The 16985-nt window shown below is 35.8% G+C and overlaps 1 protein-coding gene across 31 annotated transcripts in view; it reads right to left on the bottom strand.

The window, feature by feature from the left end:
- Nucleotides 1-16985, bottom strand: part of CCDC14 (coiled-coil domain containing 14) — a 48744-nt gene continuing 31759 nt past the window's right edge. For 17 of the 31 annotated variants that reach the window (XR_014824650.1, XR_014824646.1, XR_014824655.1 and 14 more), the window contains 4 exons: nt 11188-11270; nt 8682-8900; nt 8473-8605; nt 1-2373 (listed from right to left, as the gene is read on the bottom strand). Coding sequence is in view for 17 of the 31 variants with exons in the window: in XM_021070220.2 (XP_020925879.2) it covers nt 1437-2373; nt 8473-8605; nt 8682-8900; nt 11188-11270 (1372 nt within the window). In the remaining 14 variants the exon portion in view is untranslated. Of the gene's footprint in view, nt 2374-7657; nt 8279-8472; nt 8606-8681; nt 8901-11187; nt 11271-16985 lie in introns of those variants that run through there. The other 14 variants (XR_002337868.2, XR_002337869.2, XR_014824635.1 and 11 more) reach the window with 5 other exon arrangements.

Below are 16985 nucleotides of genomic sequence, written 5' to 3'. Positions count from 1 at the left end.
TAATTTTCTTACTTGCTTTATTTTATATTTCTGAAATGTAGTTGCAACCTATTACCTCCACATAAACCAAGGAATTAATTTATGAGGACTGGAAGTAAGAAAAATCAAAAACATTAACAGGCAATTCTGTGAAAATAGCTTAGAATTCATTTAGTATTTTTAGAGTTAAGAAACCTCTTTCTGCAAAATCTGAACATGTCAAAGAGACTACCTGGGTTCTTCGGAAGTTGTAGCCCCAACACTTAAAAACCAGCAGGAAGAAGTTCTAGGACTGGCAAAACACTCTTCAATGCTTAAACCTGCCCAAGTACTAAATACAATGACACCAGTCAGATGACTTGTATGAAGCATCAGTGATAGCACAACACCCGGCTTTCTAAGAGTTAAAATGTGCTGTTTCCATAGAAGGTAATGATACTGACTAGTTAGCATCTTCTGGAGTTCAGCAATGTTGATGTCCAGTGCTGCAAGATCATTTCAGAAGTCTTGTTCATCATGAGATGTGAACATTGAGAAAGAAGAGATGTGCTACATATACTAAGTATACTACAGAGTACAGGGAAGCAGAGACCAACTTAGGTCACATTATTTATAGAATAGAGGCGGTTTTCAGCTAAAGTGCTGATAAAAACAAACAAAACAAACAAACAAACAAAAAACTGGCCCAGAAGGGGAGAATTACAACCAGTGCAAGATTTATAAAATCCATCATGTTCAAATATAACAAACACTTCTTATTTATCTAAACAACCAAATTTCCAAAACTAAAACTCACCTGCTAGCATTTCTTTATCAGTCCGCTCTACTTGTTAATGGTCTTATACATTAAGGGTAAAAATAAAGTGTCAAAGTTCTAAGAAACCATATGCTAACTTGGGATGTTATATATATTTTCTTAGACCAATCAATATTTTTCAAAAAGTTGGAGTTATTGGCACTTTTTCTCTTAAAATAAACGTTTATATGTCTCACCAACATCAGCCTGTAGCACAGAGCATCCCATATAAAAACACAATGCCATTAAAACACAAACAGGAATCCTGAAAGAGAAAAAACTCTAGTTTTAATACAGTAAATTGTGAGAAGTTTCCTTCCCATTATCCTTTAGGACAACCAGAGACTCCTTCTAATCTGTATCCTCAGCCCAGCAGAGTAAGAAAAAACTCTAATTGCTAAATATTAAATAAAATATTATTTACAATACTTACAGTACTTTCCTAGTTGTATACGACTTTCTTCTCTTAGCAGATATCAATTTCTTAAAATGACTTGTTTTTTATAAGCTCCACAGTGTTGTCAATATACTCCAATAATAAATTTATTATTCACACAATTTGTTTCACACATAATTAATATAAACCTTTTCTCTAAAGAAAATTAAAATATACATTCAATGTAGCCAAGTTCTATTCTTAAGAAGAATTTTTCTTCTGGGTTTACTTCTCCAGAAGACCAGTCCTTAAGGACTTCTGGAGTCTAGCAATGTTGGCATCCAGTGCTGCAAGCCCATTTCGAAAGTCTTGTTCATCACGAGAAGTGAACGTTGAAAAAGAAGAGATGCTCCAGTCAGAGGTCAAGTCAGAATTTAAAAAGCTAGCATCAGACACTGCACTACTTTTCACTTGAATGATGCTGCTCTGACAAGTGGAGGGGCCGTGACGTGCAGCCAGTTCCTCTGGCTCCTCAGTGGCAACAGGGATCTTGCAAATGGCTTCCTTTATTTTCTCAAGGAGCTGCTTGTCCTCCATATCAGTTGTCTTAGAAAGTTTCTCAGGTACATCTTCCTCCTTTTTGGAAGAGGAACAAACTCCAGGTGCACACAATTTATTTACTTTTTCAGCAACATGTCCACAGTTGCTGACCAGCTTCGGTGAAGCAACACTGATCTGTGGCTGGGGGGATAATCCCTTGGCTAGCGGTGATTTCTTTTTATAAGTGCTTCTAGCAAATGGAATGTAAATTGTCTTATCCAATTTACACTCATCTTCTATTAATGTCGTAATTTCACTCTCCTCATCAGAATCCTGTTTTGAAAGGGCAGAAATGATTCCAAGGGCTGATATTTCCTCCATGCTCCTAGTATTACTATGCTGAGGGCCTTTGGAGGGCAGAACATTTTCATACAGTCTATCTGGCACTATGTTTTCCTCATTGTTAATTGTAGAAAGTGGCTCTGGACATGTAATAATAGTGTGATTTGGTTCTAACTTATTTAAGTAGCTCATTATGGAAGTGTGAGCAGGGATTGGGTCATGTTGAAGTTGTTTTTCATAAATGTTCAGAAGTGATTTGGTAAGATTATTTCCAGCCTTGCAGCGTGCACTGTCCATACTAAGATCTGAGAGAAGCTTTGCCATACTGCTCTGTAAAGTTCTGTTAAGAAGAATTTAGTACACTAATTATTTCTTTTTACCCACTTCTTTCATTTATTTAAATATACTTCATCTTTAAAAGAAAGGATTTGAGGCAAGCACCTGGTTCATAATACGGAAAAAAAGCAACTAAAAGCACAAAATCACAGAATATACCCTGGAAAGAGTAGATTAAAATAACAAAGGATAAAATATCTTGGTCTGCATCAAATCTAATATTATAGCTAAAAATGGAGACTCAGAAAAAAATTTTCGCTTAAGATATAAAGATTTTATTCTTGAGCAACACTGTGAAATGGTAAATATGCTACTCATTTGTTAGAGGATTCCATTAGTAATTAAATTACTTCTCTCCATTCAAAATACATATGAAAAGGACACTGGAAAAATACTGGGGGGGGCGGGTGAGGAAGATGGTTAAAAATAATTACCTAGTATAATTAGGTATAAGCAACATCGAGGCTCCAGGAAAAGTGTGATATAACCACACAGAGTCTGAAGTCAGACAGAAATGGAATGATACTCTAGTGCTACTACTAGCTGTGATCTTGGGCAAGTCACTCAACCTTTCTGAATCTCAAGTGCCTCTACTGCAACATGAAGATAACTACTTCAGAATTAGAATGAACATTAAATAAGACACAATAATAAAACATAAGGATAAAGAGCTTAGCACAGTTTCAGGCTAAGTGAGTTTTTATTTGGTAGTAGTTTCATGAGTGGTCCTATTAAAACAATTTTATACCAAGACTTTAGTCTATTTGAGTTGAATCATATATGTTCTTAAATATAGGTAAGAAAAAGATACAAACACCAACAGGGTGATTTTAAAAGATTACAACCAGCGAATGAGCATGTTTTATAAGTTCAACTTTTAATCAGAGAAATTCAGATTTTTTAATGTGATTTTTCTTTTTTTTTTTTTTTCCTACTAAGCTAACATAGTAAAATAGAAATACCCATTATTGGAGAAGCAGGTACTACTCGTGGGAAGGTACACTCTTCTAGCAAACCAGTAAAGTATCAGAAGCCTTGAAGATTTGTACATGCCATACCTTTTAACCCATCAATTTGCATGTTTAGAAATTTATCCTACTGATATACACCAAGAGGCTAAACTCAAAGATACATCTACAAAGATGTAATTTGTAATTAAAAAATAGATGGATAATATCTTTCTCTTCAAATACAGTGCACTGATTTAGGTAAATTACGGTATAACTGAATCACAGCCATTTATAGTCATGCTGTAAAGAATATTTATTGATGGAAAAATGTTCATTAATTAAGGTTAAATTTAAAAGAACAGGCCATAAATAACACAGTAACAATACTATTTTTGTAAAAACAGTTACACACAACCAAATAAAAAATTAAAAGGAAATCTCTACACTATATAATTAGCAGTGATTATATCTTTGGATATAGAATGAGTGATTTTTTTCCTACAAAAGGCTTACACTGTCCTCTTAAATATACTATATTTTGAATTCTGATTGCCCTTCAAATGATAATGGCCCCAGCCACTTTTTCTCACACCTCTTTCAAGAAGCTAATGAGCTACTAATTCAAAGATAAAAAGGAGTTCCCACTGTGGCACAGTGGATTAAGGATCCAGTGTTGTCTCTGTGGCAGCATGGGTTCAATCCCCAGCCTGGTGCTGTGGGTTAAGGACCTGGCATTGCTGCAGCTGTGGCATAGGTCGCAGCTACAGCTTGGATTCGATTCCTGGCCCAGGAACTTCCATATGCCCCAAGTATAGGGGAAAAAAAGATAAAAAATACGCCATAAGAACATATCTTTAAAGAAATGCTGTAATGAATAATGACATACTACTTCATTCAATCAGACTACATCCTGGAGTTTTTATTTATTTTTAGAAAAGAGATCCTTATATTGAAGTTCCTTTCTAGACTTAAATAAAAATGTTAATTTTGCTGTGTACAAAATCAGCAATACAGAAAGAAAGGAAGTGACAATGTAATAAGAGTTTAAGCTCTGGAAATTAATAGCAATCACTAAGCTTCTCATGTGTAAACAAAATGTGACTCACCACTGTCTTTGAAATTAAAAGAAAAATCTCTGGAAATAGAGATAAGAATATGCTAAAATTTGAAAGGAAGCAATACAAGACCCAGATAGCTACAAAATGAATATATTTGTGTTTCTATTATATGAGATTCAACTAAACACACTGATTTTTTAATTCTTGGAAAACTGGCACATTTTCATAATAAGAAATGTAAGATCTTTTCTTGGCTTATAAAAATATACTAATAAATAACTATCAGCATTTATAAGTGCTCTTAGCAGCTATTAGAAGAATATTTACTACTTATTTACTGAAAATTTCCTCACATTTTAATGGTTTTATGACATGTACCATAGTAAAATCTAAAAAAACAATGATAAAGATGTATTTCAAAATTACTGAAGGTTGGGGAAGAAAGAGATGGTTTAGAAAATGTATTTAGGAGTTCCCGTTGTGGTGCAGTGGTTAATGAATCCGACTAGGAACCATAAGGTTGTGGGTTCGGTCCCTGCCCTTGCTCAGTGGGTTAACAATCCGGCGTTGCCGTGAGCTGTGGTGTAGGTCGCAGACGCGGCTCGGATCCCGCGTTGCTGTGGCTCTGGTGTAGGCCGGTGGCTACAGCTCCGATTGGACCCCTAGCCTGGGAATCTCCATATGCCGCAGGAGCGGCCCAAGAAATAGCAAAAAGACGAAAAAAAAAAAAAAAAAAGAAAAAAAAGAAAATGTATTTAGAACTTGTATGTGAACCTTCTATTCTCATTATCTCTCCACAGCAGTCTGAGAAAGGCATTTAAAAATTTTGTGAGCTCTCAAAGGGACTATTTAACACACACAAAAAACATACACCTATCTGACCAAGGTGTATGGCTATAAGGGAAGAGAGATGGTGTGGATGAGCTAAAGAGTTCATCTGTATTGTCAGATGTCCTTACTTTACTCTCTAATGTCAAAAGTAAAATTTAAATGGTCAGAGTAGCCCAGTTCCTAATTAATTGAATTGCATAGAGTACTACCAAAAAACATATTCTCAATCACCAATGTCGGTAACAACTGAGCTCAAAGAGTATTTTTTAAATTTATTTGTCTGGCTTTTTAATTTGAAGGACAAAGGAAAAATTGCCATCAATAGCATTTTGAAGCTATTACTGAATCTTCGGTGTAAGGGTCCTATTTATCCCTATAAGACACTGTGCTAAGCCTGTCCACTCATTATGTTTCATTTAGAGTCCAGTTAGTCTAATAAGTGATCTAGCAGTCATGAGGCAGGACTTATGCCCAGTATAAAAATAAAATGTCCTTGATAACAATGGAAAAACACTGAAAGGAAACTTTTCAAGAGTCTTAAGGAGAACAAAATGTCTAGGTCTCACATTTTAGACACAAATAGTATGTTAAGAATTAATGACTTTTCTCAGTTCCTATGCTTCTATGTTGGGGTAAATGTTAAGAAAAGGCTCCAATTGGCAAGAAATACTTTTTCATCCCTAATAAATACTGGAAAAGGCAGACTGTGTGTTATTTGGGAAGAATGAGCAGACACTAAGGTATCTTCTTACAAAGATCTCTCAACAACAGGTCATCTCTCAGAGAGAAGATGTCCTTTTCAAAATAGGAAGCAAAACTGAAGGGAGAATCTGAAGTCTTTGGCTCAGGTCCAGGTCAGGCTCCAACGAGGTATGAAAGTCAGGTTAAGTGCTTTTCATTTCTTTGGGCTTCCGTTCATGTTAATTTCTAGAATAACTGTATTATTACTTAATCTGAAAACTGTTCTTACATTTGCGTTATCAATTTTCTTCACAAATGTACCACCTATCTCCGTATTTAGTCCAGTTCATCCTTTAAAAAAAGATGTTATTTCCCTACATATGTCATCAAAGAACTAGAGTGGGCTTTTTGCTTAACAGTGTGGATATTTAGCAACTAAGATGATTAAATACTTTTGTGTATGTTTCACACATACGTTTGCAATATAATATACAATAAACATTTGCTGAATAAATGAATATGCAAATGAATCCATCCATTTATACATCCATCTCCCAGGTGAAAAAAATACTAAGGTTTACTTAGACTAGATTAAGCCCAGAGTTGTCACCAGGAATAGAATATTTTAGCTAAGGCCATGCCATGTATGAGAGAGAAAGAAAACACGGCTAGGAATTAAGAAATGTGAGTTTTAGTCTCTGCTGTTATTAACTCCAATTATTAATATTTAACTTCCATGACCCCCGCTTCCCCATCCATGAAAATGCAGATATTTAAATCTTCCCTCCATAGATGAGGACAAATAATAGAGAGAAGACTGTGAAAAAAAATTCAAGTATTTTATACATAAAAGATAACATCAGGTACGGATTTCATGCCATAAAGGAGATGGATTTAGCAGTATGAAGAAAAAGACTGTGGGAAGAAAACTCCCAGGAAACTCAATCCTCTGCTTCATTTTCTGCTTGGGGCCAAGCAGAATGAGGAGATGCTCTCGGTGACACCTAAACAGCTGCTCATGGAACTTGACCATGTTGACTTGCTGTCCTGCTTTTCTTTTCCAAACTGACTGTATACCATATATACTTTTAAAAAAACTTTATTGAGATATAATTTATAAATTATAAAATGAACACTTTTAAAGTGTACAACATAGTGATTTTATATTGTATTCATAGTTATACAACCATAACCTCTACCTAGTTTCAAAACATTTTCATCACCCTGAAAAGAAACTCTATACATTATCAGTCACTTCCCATTCTCTCAGCCCTTCCCCCAGCCCTTGACAATTACTAATCTACTTTTGGTTCCATGGCTTTATCTATTCCGGACATTTTTTATAAATAAAATCATGTAGATGTGGCTTTTTGTGATTGGCTTCTTTTACTATAAATTCTTGAAAATAACAGTTTTCACTCCCAAATTAGTCTTTAGAAAAGAAAAGATGATTTTCTTTGGAGACCTTATAAGGGCTTTCATAAGAAGGGACATTCTCTTAATTATTTTACTTAGAACAAGAGTCATATGAGCCAACATTGTAGCAATGCCAACTGGAGCCTAACTAACTGTAACACTACATGGATACAAGAAGTGTATTTTGCTTTTCTCACTATTCAATAAAAGTTTGAGTGAAATTATTCTGTGAAAGATGAGTGTGCAAAAAAAGCAATTTTCCTGTATTAACATAGCTTCCATAAAGTAATTTAATATTATATATATATATATATATACACACACACACACACACACAAAAACACATATATAATCTGTTTCTCTAAAGAGTTTATAATTCAAAGTGGGGGAAAAGTTTATAATTCAAAATGGGTCTTCTCATTTACAATACAAAGAAGACTTTTAAATTTAGAATTTTTATTTAGAACCATGAATTTCCAAGATCATTCAAAGGCACGGCCAGATCTGATGATATTCAGGCTTAAAATAACTGACTTCTCTAGTATTTTAAAAATTAGGTTTTAAAAATTAGTTTCTCAAGAGAAAACTGAACTGTATACGTGCATATCACACAAAAATTGAGTAAAGTGGTTTTATTTATTTAAGACATGTTAAGGAACAAAGAGATCTTAGGAGTTGCTGCCAACTCCCTCATTTTGCTGATAAAATGATTGAGGCTCAAAGAGGCTAAATAACTTACCCAAGATCATATGAATGAGCCCTTACTGAGCTAAGGGCTTTTCATGAATGATTCCTTAATCCTCCCATCTATCCTAATCATCTCCCTACTTTACATCCAAAGTTTAGCAAGGTTAACGAACTCTCTTGCTTAGTCATGGCAAGAGCTAGAATTCCACTCAGGTCTCTCTGGCTTCAGAGAGCTCTTAAACACTTTGCTAAACCAGTCTTCAGCTCCTCAGCAGAGCGGCTTTTCCTGGAATCACATGATTTAAAAAAGTATTTAGCCATGTTTGGAATTTAACTTAATTGGAGCAAAAGACAACATCACTAGAAATTAACAAAAACAATGAGAAAAGGATGGGGTAAGAGGGCAGGTCTGAAATTATTTTGAAGTTTATAAATACATCTAACCAAAGGCATGAGTTATTCAAATGATGCCAACATTACCTAGTTAATTCTCTCAGTTGAGTCACCTCAGCGTCACGCTGACGTAATGTTATTCCCAATATCTGATTTTCCTTTTCAGCAGCTTCTAACTTAAACCGGGAGCTTTTCACGTTGACCAAGGCTTCCTCTAATTCTAAAACAAGAAAAAAGTTTTAGTTTCCTTATTACTGTTTTTAAAAAGTGATCATAACTACAACGCAAACACATACCGATTTTCATTCTTGTTGTCTCAATGTCAAATTGCTGTTTATTTTCAAGTAAAGCTTGATCTTTCTCTTTAAATATATCAGCAAATTTTTTGTTTTCATCTTTCTGATTTTCTATCACTTTTAAAAGTTCTTCATTTTTACTCTGTAGTAATTCCTGGCTTTTTAGTGACTCTTGTAATTGATTTTGCAGTGACTTGTTCAGCGATTGAAGAGAAAACACTGTAAGACAAAATAGGTAATATAATTGTTAACCCCAGTTTAAAAAGTACAAACCTGGGGAACTTTCGTGGTGGCTCAGTGGTTAACAAACCCGACAAGTATCCATGAGGATGCGGGTTCGATCTCTGGCCTCGCTCAGTGGGTTAAGGATCTGGCGTTGCTATGAGCTGTGGTGTAGGTCGCAGATGCAGCTTGGATCTGATGTTGCTGCGCCAGGGGTGTAGGCTGGCAACTGTACCTCTGATTCAACCCCTAGCCTGGGAACCTCCACATGCTGTGGGTGTGGCCTTAAAAAGACAAAAAGACAAAAAAAAAAAAAAAAGTACAAACCTGGAAAAGATTTTAAAAAAGAAAAAAGAAAAAAACGCTTGGAATTTACTGATTTTACTTAGTAATTATATGCTTGAGCAGTTCTATACAAATACTAAATGTATTTTTTAAAAAATTGATTGGCAGAAGTCTTATCGTTCTTCTCCAACTGGTATTTCAGGCATTAGTTTCTTTACCTTTCTTAATGAAAGAATGATACATACACAAAGTGAAAAATTCAAATACCATGAAATACCAATGCAATCAAATGACTCTCCCCCCAGAAGCAATGACTATTAACTTTGCTATCTTTCTGGGAAATACTTTTGCATATAAGAAATACTTAAACATAAATGAATCATACTATACTCATAGCTTTTAATCTTGCCTTTTTCCCTTATAAGATTGTTACGTACCAGGACATGGATCTATCACATTCTTAATGGCTATAAAGTATGTGGCGCTATTCATTCAACAACTGCAGCCTTGAGTGAGGAAGATTACTACGTGGCACTACATTAGAATCTGGGCACAGAGTGGGTCAACAACAGAGATGTGATTCCTGCTCTCCTGGAGCTGATAGCAAACAAGTAATCATGAATAATAACACATGTTTCTCAAGGAAACAAGAAGGTAAATGGCAGAGAATTAAAAGATATAAAAAGAGAATTAAAAAGGGACGGCAAACACTGATCTCAATTCCCATCTTGGCTCCTTTCTCCTACCCATCCCCATTGTTTATTCATAATGGAATCACAGTGATCTTTTCCAAAATTATTCTTGTGAAGTTGAATGTTTTTATGAAATTCTGAGTCTGTTGGGTGCTTAGATTTTTTTGTATTCCAAGAGGTATTTTTATATATTAAGAAAAAGCCTAAAGCTTTTGTCATATCATGTATTACAAAATTTCTCCATTTGATTAATGCTTTATGAATGTATTTATAACTCTGCTGTGCATGAAATGAAAAAATTTCTGGGACATATTTTATCAATCTTTCCTTTGTAGCATGTGAGTATTTTGGAGGCTTAGCCAAAGTTCCCAAGAATACAAAAAAGGTTCTTATCTTTTCCTCTAGTCCTATTAATTTTTCTTCTTTTATTTTACCTTAAGTTCTATGATCCATAAGGACAATTGGGCAATATCTGTCAAACTGCAACAGTACTTACCCTTTGACTCAGCAATTCTATGACTATCATCTACAAAAAAGCTCACACCTATGCCAAAAGACATAGGTACAAGGATTTTTGCTGCAGGATTATTTGTATTGGGAAAACGGGGAAATTATCTAGGTATCTATCAGCAGAGTACTTTAAATACATTATGACAGAACTACATAAACAGAATATCTACATAGTTCTTAAACAGAAAGAAATGGATTTATTTTGATAGAGAAAAATACCCACTACATACTAAGTGAATAAATGTAAGCTGCATAAGAATACATACAATGTAATCTCATTTTCACAAAAGAAAAAAGTACATATATAGTTCTATTAGTGCCTATCTACTAGTAATATACTCAGTATTTGTGAAATAAATCAATTATATTTGAACAGGAGATACATGAAAGGAAACAACCTTTTTAAAAAAAATAGAGATGTATTATTGGGAAGAGATAGAACCTTCTTTTGTGTTTCTGTACTATATTAAATTTTAATGAGTATTATCCCTACTTTTTATTTACTTTTGGCCACACCCACTTTTGGCTAGGGACTGAACCTGCGCCCAGCAGCAAACTAGGCTGCTTCAGTGACAACACCAGATCCTTAACTTGCTGGGCTCTAGGGAACTCCTATTACTGTTTTTTAAAATTTTTTTCTTTAATCCACTTCTACTGCAGGAGAGGCCCTAAAAAGCAAAAAAAAAAAAAAAAAAAAAAAAAATCCACTTAACACAAAGTAATTAAGAAAGCTGATTTTTTATAAACATTTCCAGAGCCACAAAGAATTTACCATCATTTCTTAAAGTTCTACCTACATTCAAGACTGCATTCCAGAGAACCAGATGCCTTTTGAGTTTTTTCTCGTTCTCTAAGTTGCTGGTTCAAAATTCTCAATTGCCTAAATGAAATAATGAATAAACATGAGTGCAAGAATCCCAAGCTCATTTAACAGTGTACATTTGATAGCCTATTAAAATAGACTATGCAAACAGTAATACCCACTAGGACAGCAGAAGTCTGTCTTATCCCCAAACAAAAGACAAAAACCAAATAAACAAAACAACAAAACCACACTACTGCTATTATTAAAAGGCCTGAAATAATTTTTAAAAGATTGCCTAGGACAACAAAAACCCTTCCCTCCTAGGAAAAAACTTATTTTTCCTCTTTTTTGTTGTCTTTTCAGTGATTTTCTTGGTTTTTGTTTTGTTTTGTTTTGTTTTTCTGTTTCTTTCATTTCTATCTCCTCTATTTTCTTCTATCTTCCTTCTAAGGAAGTATTTTCATTATTGTAGTAATTACCTGCTTTTTAAAAGCTCAGTCACAACTGTGAACCAGAATGCTTGCAGGGACTGACTGCTATCAGACGTCTATCTGCTTGGCTTGTCACAGTGTAAAAATGGGGAAACACATATTTATGCTTCTACTAAGTTCTTTATTACATGTAAAAGTTAATGGCTTTTTTTAAGTAAAGAGAATGCTAACAAGCAGCACCTTTGCCCCACAATGAACTTCAGAACATGCAGCTGTTTCACAATAAGAAACATATAAAAGGTACTACAAGTGTTTTCTTTACTTCTAAGAAGTTAGCGCTAAAAAACTGTTACCTGCAGTATCTTTCTAGAATTACTAACCTGGAAATATTCTGCAGTAAAGTATTTCTGTTATGAAACCTAAAACGACAGATTCTACCTCACATCACTTGTATGTATCAATTCAGGATGGATTAAAGAACTAAATGTAAAATATAAAAACAAATAAAACCAAACTATATGAAATCTACATGATCTTAAGTGAGAAAGGCATTCCAAAGTAAGACTCAAAATACAGCAACCATCAACTATAACAGAAAAAATTAAAATCTTACACACACAAAAAAAATCCAGCAACCATCAAGGAAAAGAATGAAGGACTTAACTATATAAAAATTTGAAACTTCTTCTAGGTTTGGAGGAAAATACCCTGTTACATATAAAACAGACAAAAAGGTCTGTAACATTTAAGAGCTCCTACAAGTCATTTAGAAGGGCAATAAAATGTGACCAAGAGGAGTTCCCGTTGTGGCTCAGTGGTTAACGAATCTGACTAGGAACCATGAGGTTGCGGGTTCAATCCCTGCAGTGGGTTAAGGATCTGGAGTTGCCGTGAGCTGTGATATAGGTTGCAGACTCAGCTCGGATCCCGAGTTGCTGTGCCTGTGGCATAGGCCAGTGGCTATAGCTCCGATTCGACCCCTAGCCTGGGAACCTCCACATGCCGAAGGAGCAGCCCTAGAAAAGGGAAAAAGATGACAAAAGAAAAATGTGACCAAGAATAAGAATGGACAATTCACTATAAGAAATAGAAATGGCAAATAAATATGTAAAAAAATGTTTAGTCTCACTAGTATGAAGAAATGCAAATTTAAAACAGGAGATTATTTTATGGCCATAGGATTGACAAAAATAAAAGGAAATGACATTTTTTGCTGGTGACAATATAGGGAAATGAATTATCTCAATTGGTGGCTGTCTACTGGTAAAACCATTTTGGATGGCAATTTGGTATCATCCAACAAAATGTAAAATGTTGATAATCCATGACAAAATAATTCTAGTTATAATTCTATCCTCAGAAATAGTTGTATATGTGCTAAATCATTTACAATTGTGTAAATATATACAAGATTATTCACAACAACAATATTTAAGAGTGAGAAGTTGGAAACAACTTAACATGGTAGATAAATATGATATATCCGCACTATAAAATACTAATACACTGGTATAAAAAAAAAGGAAACTAATGTAGAAAGATTTCCAAGAGACAATATGAACTGAAAAAAGCGAGTTACAGGAATTCCCGCTGTGGCACAATGGGATCTATGGCATCTCTGCAGCGCCAGGACCCAGGTTCAGTCCCCAGCCTCACATAGGGGGTTAAATAATCCAGTGTTGTGGCATGTTGCAACTGCATCTCAGGTCTCATCCCTGGCCCAGGAACTCCATAGGCTGCAGGGCAGCCAAAAAAACCCAAAAATAAACAAAACAAAAACAAAAAGACAAAACAAAACAAAAAAGGCAAGCTACATACAGAACAGCAGTATAAAATGACCTTCCTTTTTTTTTTTTTTTTCCTTCCTTCCTTTGGTTTTAATAAAATTATGCTTTTCTGCCAAGGTTTCTCTTTTACAATAAAGAGTGCAGATCCAGAAAAAGCTATATAGATTGGTAATCTGTAACTCCAACTGGAATGCTTCTTTTGATATTTTCCAGAAAAATAGCAGGTTCTCTCACAAACCAAGTGTGTGACAGAAGTTTTGCCTGACAATGCTGTATGGCCTGGTCAGATACTTCTCTTCTCTTCTCTTTTACTAGTTTATGTGCCTGAGCCGAGAAGCATAATAAAACTGCTCCCATATTTAAGAAAACATTCCCTCTAACCTAACTGTACTGCTGACTACTTTCTTCCCTCTCATTCCCAGCTTTCAGGGCCAAGCTTTTCAAAAATGATTATTCTAAGAACAGAGACAAGATGGTGGCATAGAGAGACTTAAGCTCACTTCTCACAAAAACACCAAAATCACAACTAACTGCCAAACAACTATCAACAAAATAGACTGGAAACTACCAAAAAAGATATCCTACTGTAGGAGGGGCACTTTTACTATATAAGCAAAACTCATACCCGCCAGGTAGGTGACCCACAAACTGGAAACTATATTGCAGAGGCTCTCCCACAGGAGTAAGAGTTCTAAACCCAGCAAGTTCCCCAGCCTGGGGATCTGGCATTGGGAAGAGGAGCCCCAGAGCATTTGGTATTGAAGGCCAATAGCGCTTGAGTGCAGGAGCTCCATAGGACTGGGGGAAAGAGAGACTCTACTCTTGGAGAGTACACACAAGGTTTCACGGGCACTGGATCCCAGGGAAGGCAGGGACTCCACGAGAATCTGGGCCGGACCTCCCTGTAGGTTTTGGGGGGGGGGTCTCCCGAGGACGCAACTGTCAGCTATGGCTCACTGTGAGGCAGGATGCTGGAGGCAGAGGTCTCAGGGAATAATCGTCAGTGTGAGCTATGCTGGAGGCTGCCATTTTGGAAAAATCTGGCCCTACCCAATACCCTGTAGCACCAGTGCTAAGAAGCCCCAGGCCAAAAAACCAAGAGTAGGAGTAGAGAGCCTAAATCAACAGACAGGCTGCTTAAAGTCTTCCTGAGCATACGCCCACCTCTAATCCCATCCCTTGAAACAACACTGCATACCAGAGGGATGAGACCAAGATCCACTCACTAGTGAACAAGCGCCAGTCCCTCCCATCAGGAAATCTGTGCAAGTCACTGGACCAAATTCACCCAAATTCACTGCGGGCAGATACCAGAAGCAAGAGGGACTACAACCCTGCAACCTGCCAAAAGGAAACCACAAATACGAAAAATGATATGGCAGAGAAATACACTCCAGACAAAGGGACGAGACTAAATCCCAGAAGAACAACTAAGTGAAGTGGAGATATGAAACCTACATGAAAGACTTTAGAGTAATGACAGTAAGGATGATCCAAGATCCTGGGGTGGGGGTGAGAATGAAGGCAAAGATCAAGAAATTACAGGACATGTTTAACAAAGATATAGATGATTTAAAGAACAAACAGTAACCGAAATGAAAAATACACTAGAAGGAATCAATAGCAGAATCATGAGACAGAGGAATGGGTAAGTGAGATGGAAGACAGATTGGTAGACATTACTGATGCAGAAGAAAATAAAGAAAAAAGAATGAAATGAGGGTAGTCTAAGAGACCTATGGGATAACACTAGATGCACCAACATTCACATTATAGGGATTCCTAAAGAAGAAGAGAGAAAAAGAGCCTGAGAAAATATTTGAAGCGATAATAGCCAAAAACTTCCCTAACATGGTAAAGGAAAGGAAACACTAATTCAAATCAAGGATGCACAGTGAGTTCCATACAGGATAAACCCAAGGAGGAACATCATGAGACACATATTAATGAAATTGACCAAAATTAAGACAAAGGGAAAATACTAAAAGTAACTAAGGAAAAGCAACAAGTAACATAAAAGACAACCCTAATAAGGTTATCAGCTGATTTGTCAGCAGAAACTCTGCAGGTTAGAAGGGAATGGCAGGATACTCTTAGAGTGATGACAGGAAAAAGCTTACAGCCAAGACTACTCTATCCCGCAAGGTTCTCATTCAGATTTCCACTGAGAAATCAAAAGTTTTACAGACAAGCAAAAGCTGAGAGAGCTCAGCACCACCAAACCAGCATTACAACAAATACTAAAGGAATTTCTCTAGGTAGAAAACGTCACAACTAGAAGAAAATTACAAATGAGAAGGCTCACTGGTAAAGACAAACATATAGTAAAGGTAGGAAATCATCTACACACAAAGAGTATGATTGCAGGATTCTGGAAAGGCATTTGAAATTAAGAGAGCAGCAACTTAAAACAATCTTGTGTATGTGTGTGTGTGTGTGTGTATATATATATATATAGAGAGAGAGAGAGAGAGAGAGAGAGAGAGAGAGAGAGACTGCTATATCAAAACCTCATGGTAACCAAAACCAAAAATCTACAATAGATACACAAATTAGAAAAAGCAACCCAAACAAAAATGATACAAATGAACATTTACAAAACAGAAACAGACTCACAAACTTCGAAAACAAATTTATGGTTACCAAAGGGGACAGGTGAGGGGGAGGGATGGATTGGGAGTTTGGGACTGACATGCACACTATTGCCTACAGAGTGGATGGTCAACAGGGACTTGCTATATACACAGCACAGGGAACTCTACCCAATATTCTGTGATAACCTGCATGGGAAAATAATCTAAAAAAGAATGGATATGTGTATGTGTAAAACTGAATCACTTTGTTGTACAGCAGAAATAATCACAACATTGTAAATCAACTACACGTCAATAAAACTTCTGAAAATGGAAAAAAAACTGTGCAAAAATATAAAAAAGATTGTTCAATAAAAATGATACATGATAAAAAATGTCTTAAAAATAGATGTTACACATGCTATTTTAAAATATTATGTGTTATATGTTCTTACTTGATTTTAACAAAGAACATTTAGGCAATTATTTCCTTTTTCTATTCATTCATTCTTTTAAATATATATCTTTTTAAAATATATATCTTTTGAAATATATCTTTGAGACACAAATGACACACAATCAATTGCACTTTTTTTTTTTTTTTTTTTTTTGTCTTTCTGCTATTTCTTGGGCCGCTCCCGCGGCATATGGAGGTTCCCAGGCTAGGGGTTGAATCGGAGCTGTAGCCACCGGCCTACGCCAGATCCACAGCAACGCGGGATCCGAGCCGCGTCTGCAACCTACACCACAGCTCACGGCAACGCCAGATCGTTAACCCACTGAGCAAGGGCAGGGACCGAACCCGCAACCTCATGGTTCCTAGTCAGATTCGTTAACCACTGCGCCACGACGGGAACTCCCTGCACACATATTTAAAGAGTATGCTTTGATAAGTTTTTGACATTGGATGTGTGAAACTATCAACACAGTTAAGATATTTATCATCTCCCAAAATTTCCTCTGGTCACATTTCATAATGCTGCATTCCCAGACAACTGA

Source organism: Sus scrofa, chromosome 13, assembly GCF_054392235.1.
Source record: "Sus scrofa isolate SSC_HxYL_T2T_F1_AM1 chromosome 13, Sscrofa_HxYL_maternal_Yorkshire_Landrace_v2.0, whole genome shotgun sequence".
Lineage (NCBI taxonomy): Eukaryota > Metazoa > Chordata > Mammalia > Artiodactyla > Suidae > Sus > Sus scrofa.
The sequence above is the reverse complement of the archived record's forward strand: the minus strand, read 5'-3'. Positions and strand labels throughout refer to the sequence as shown.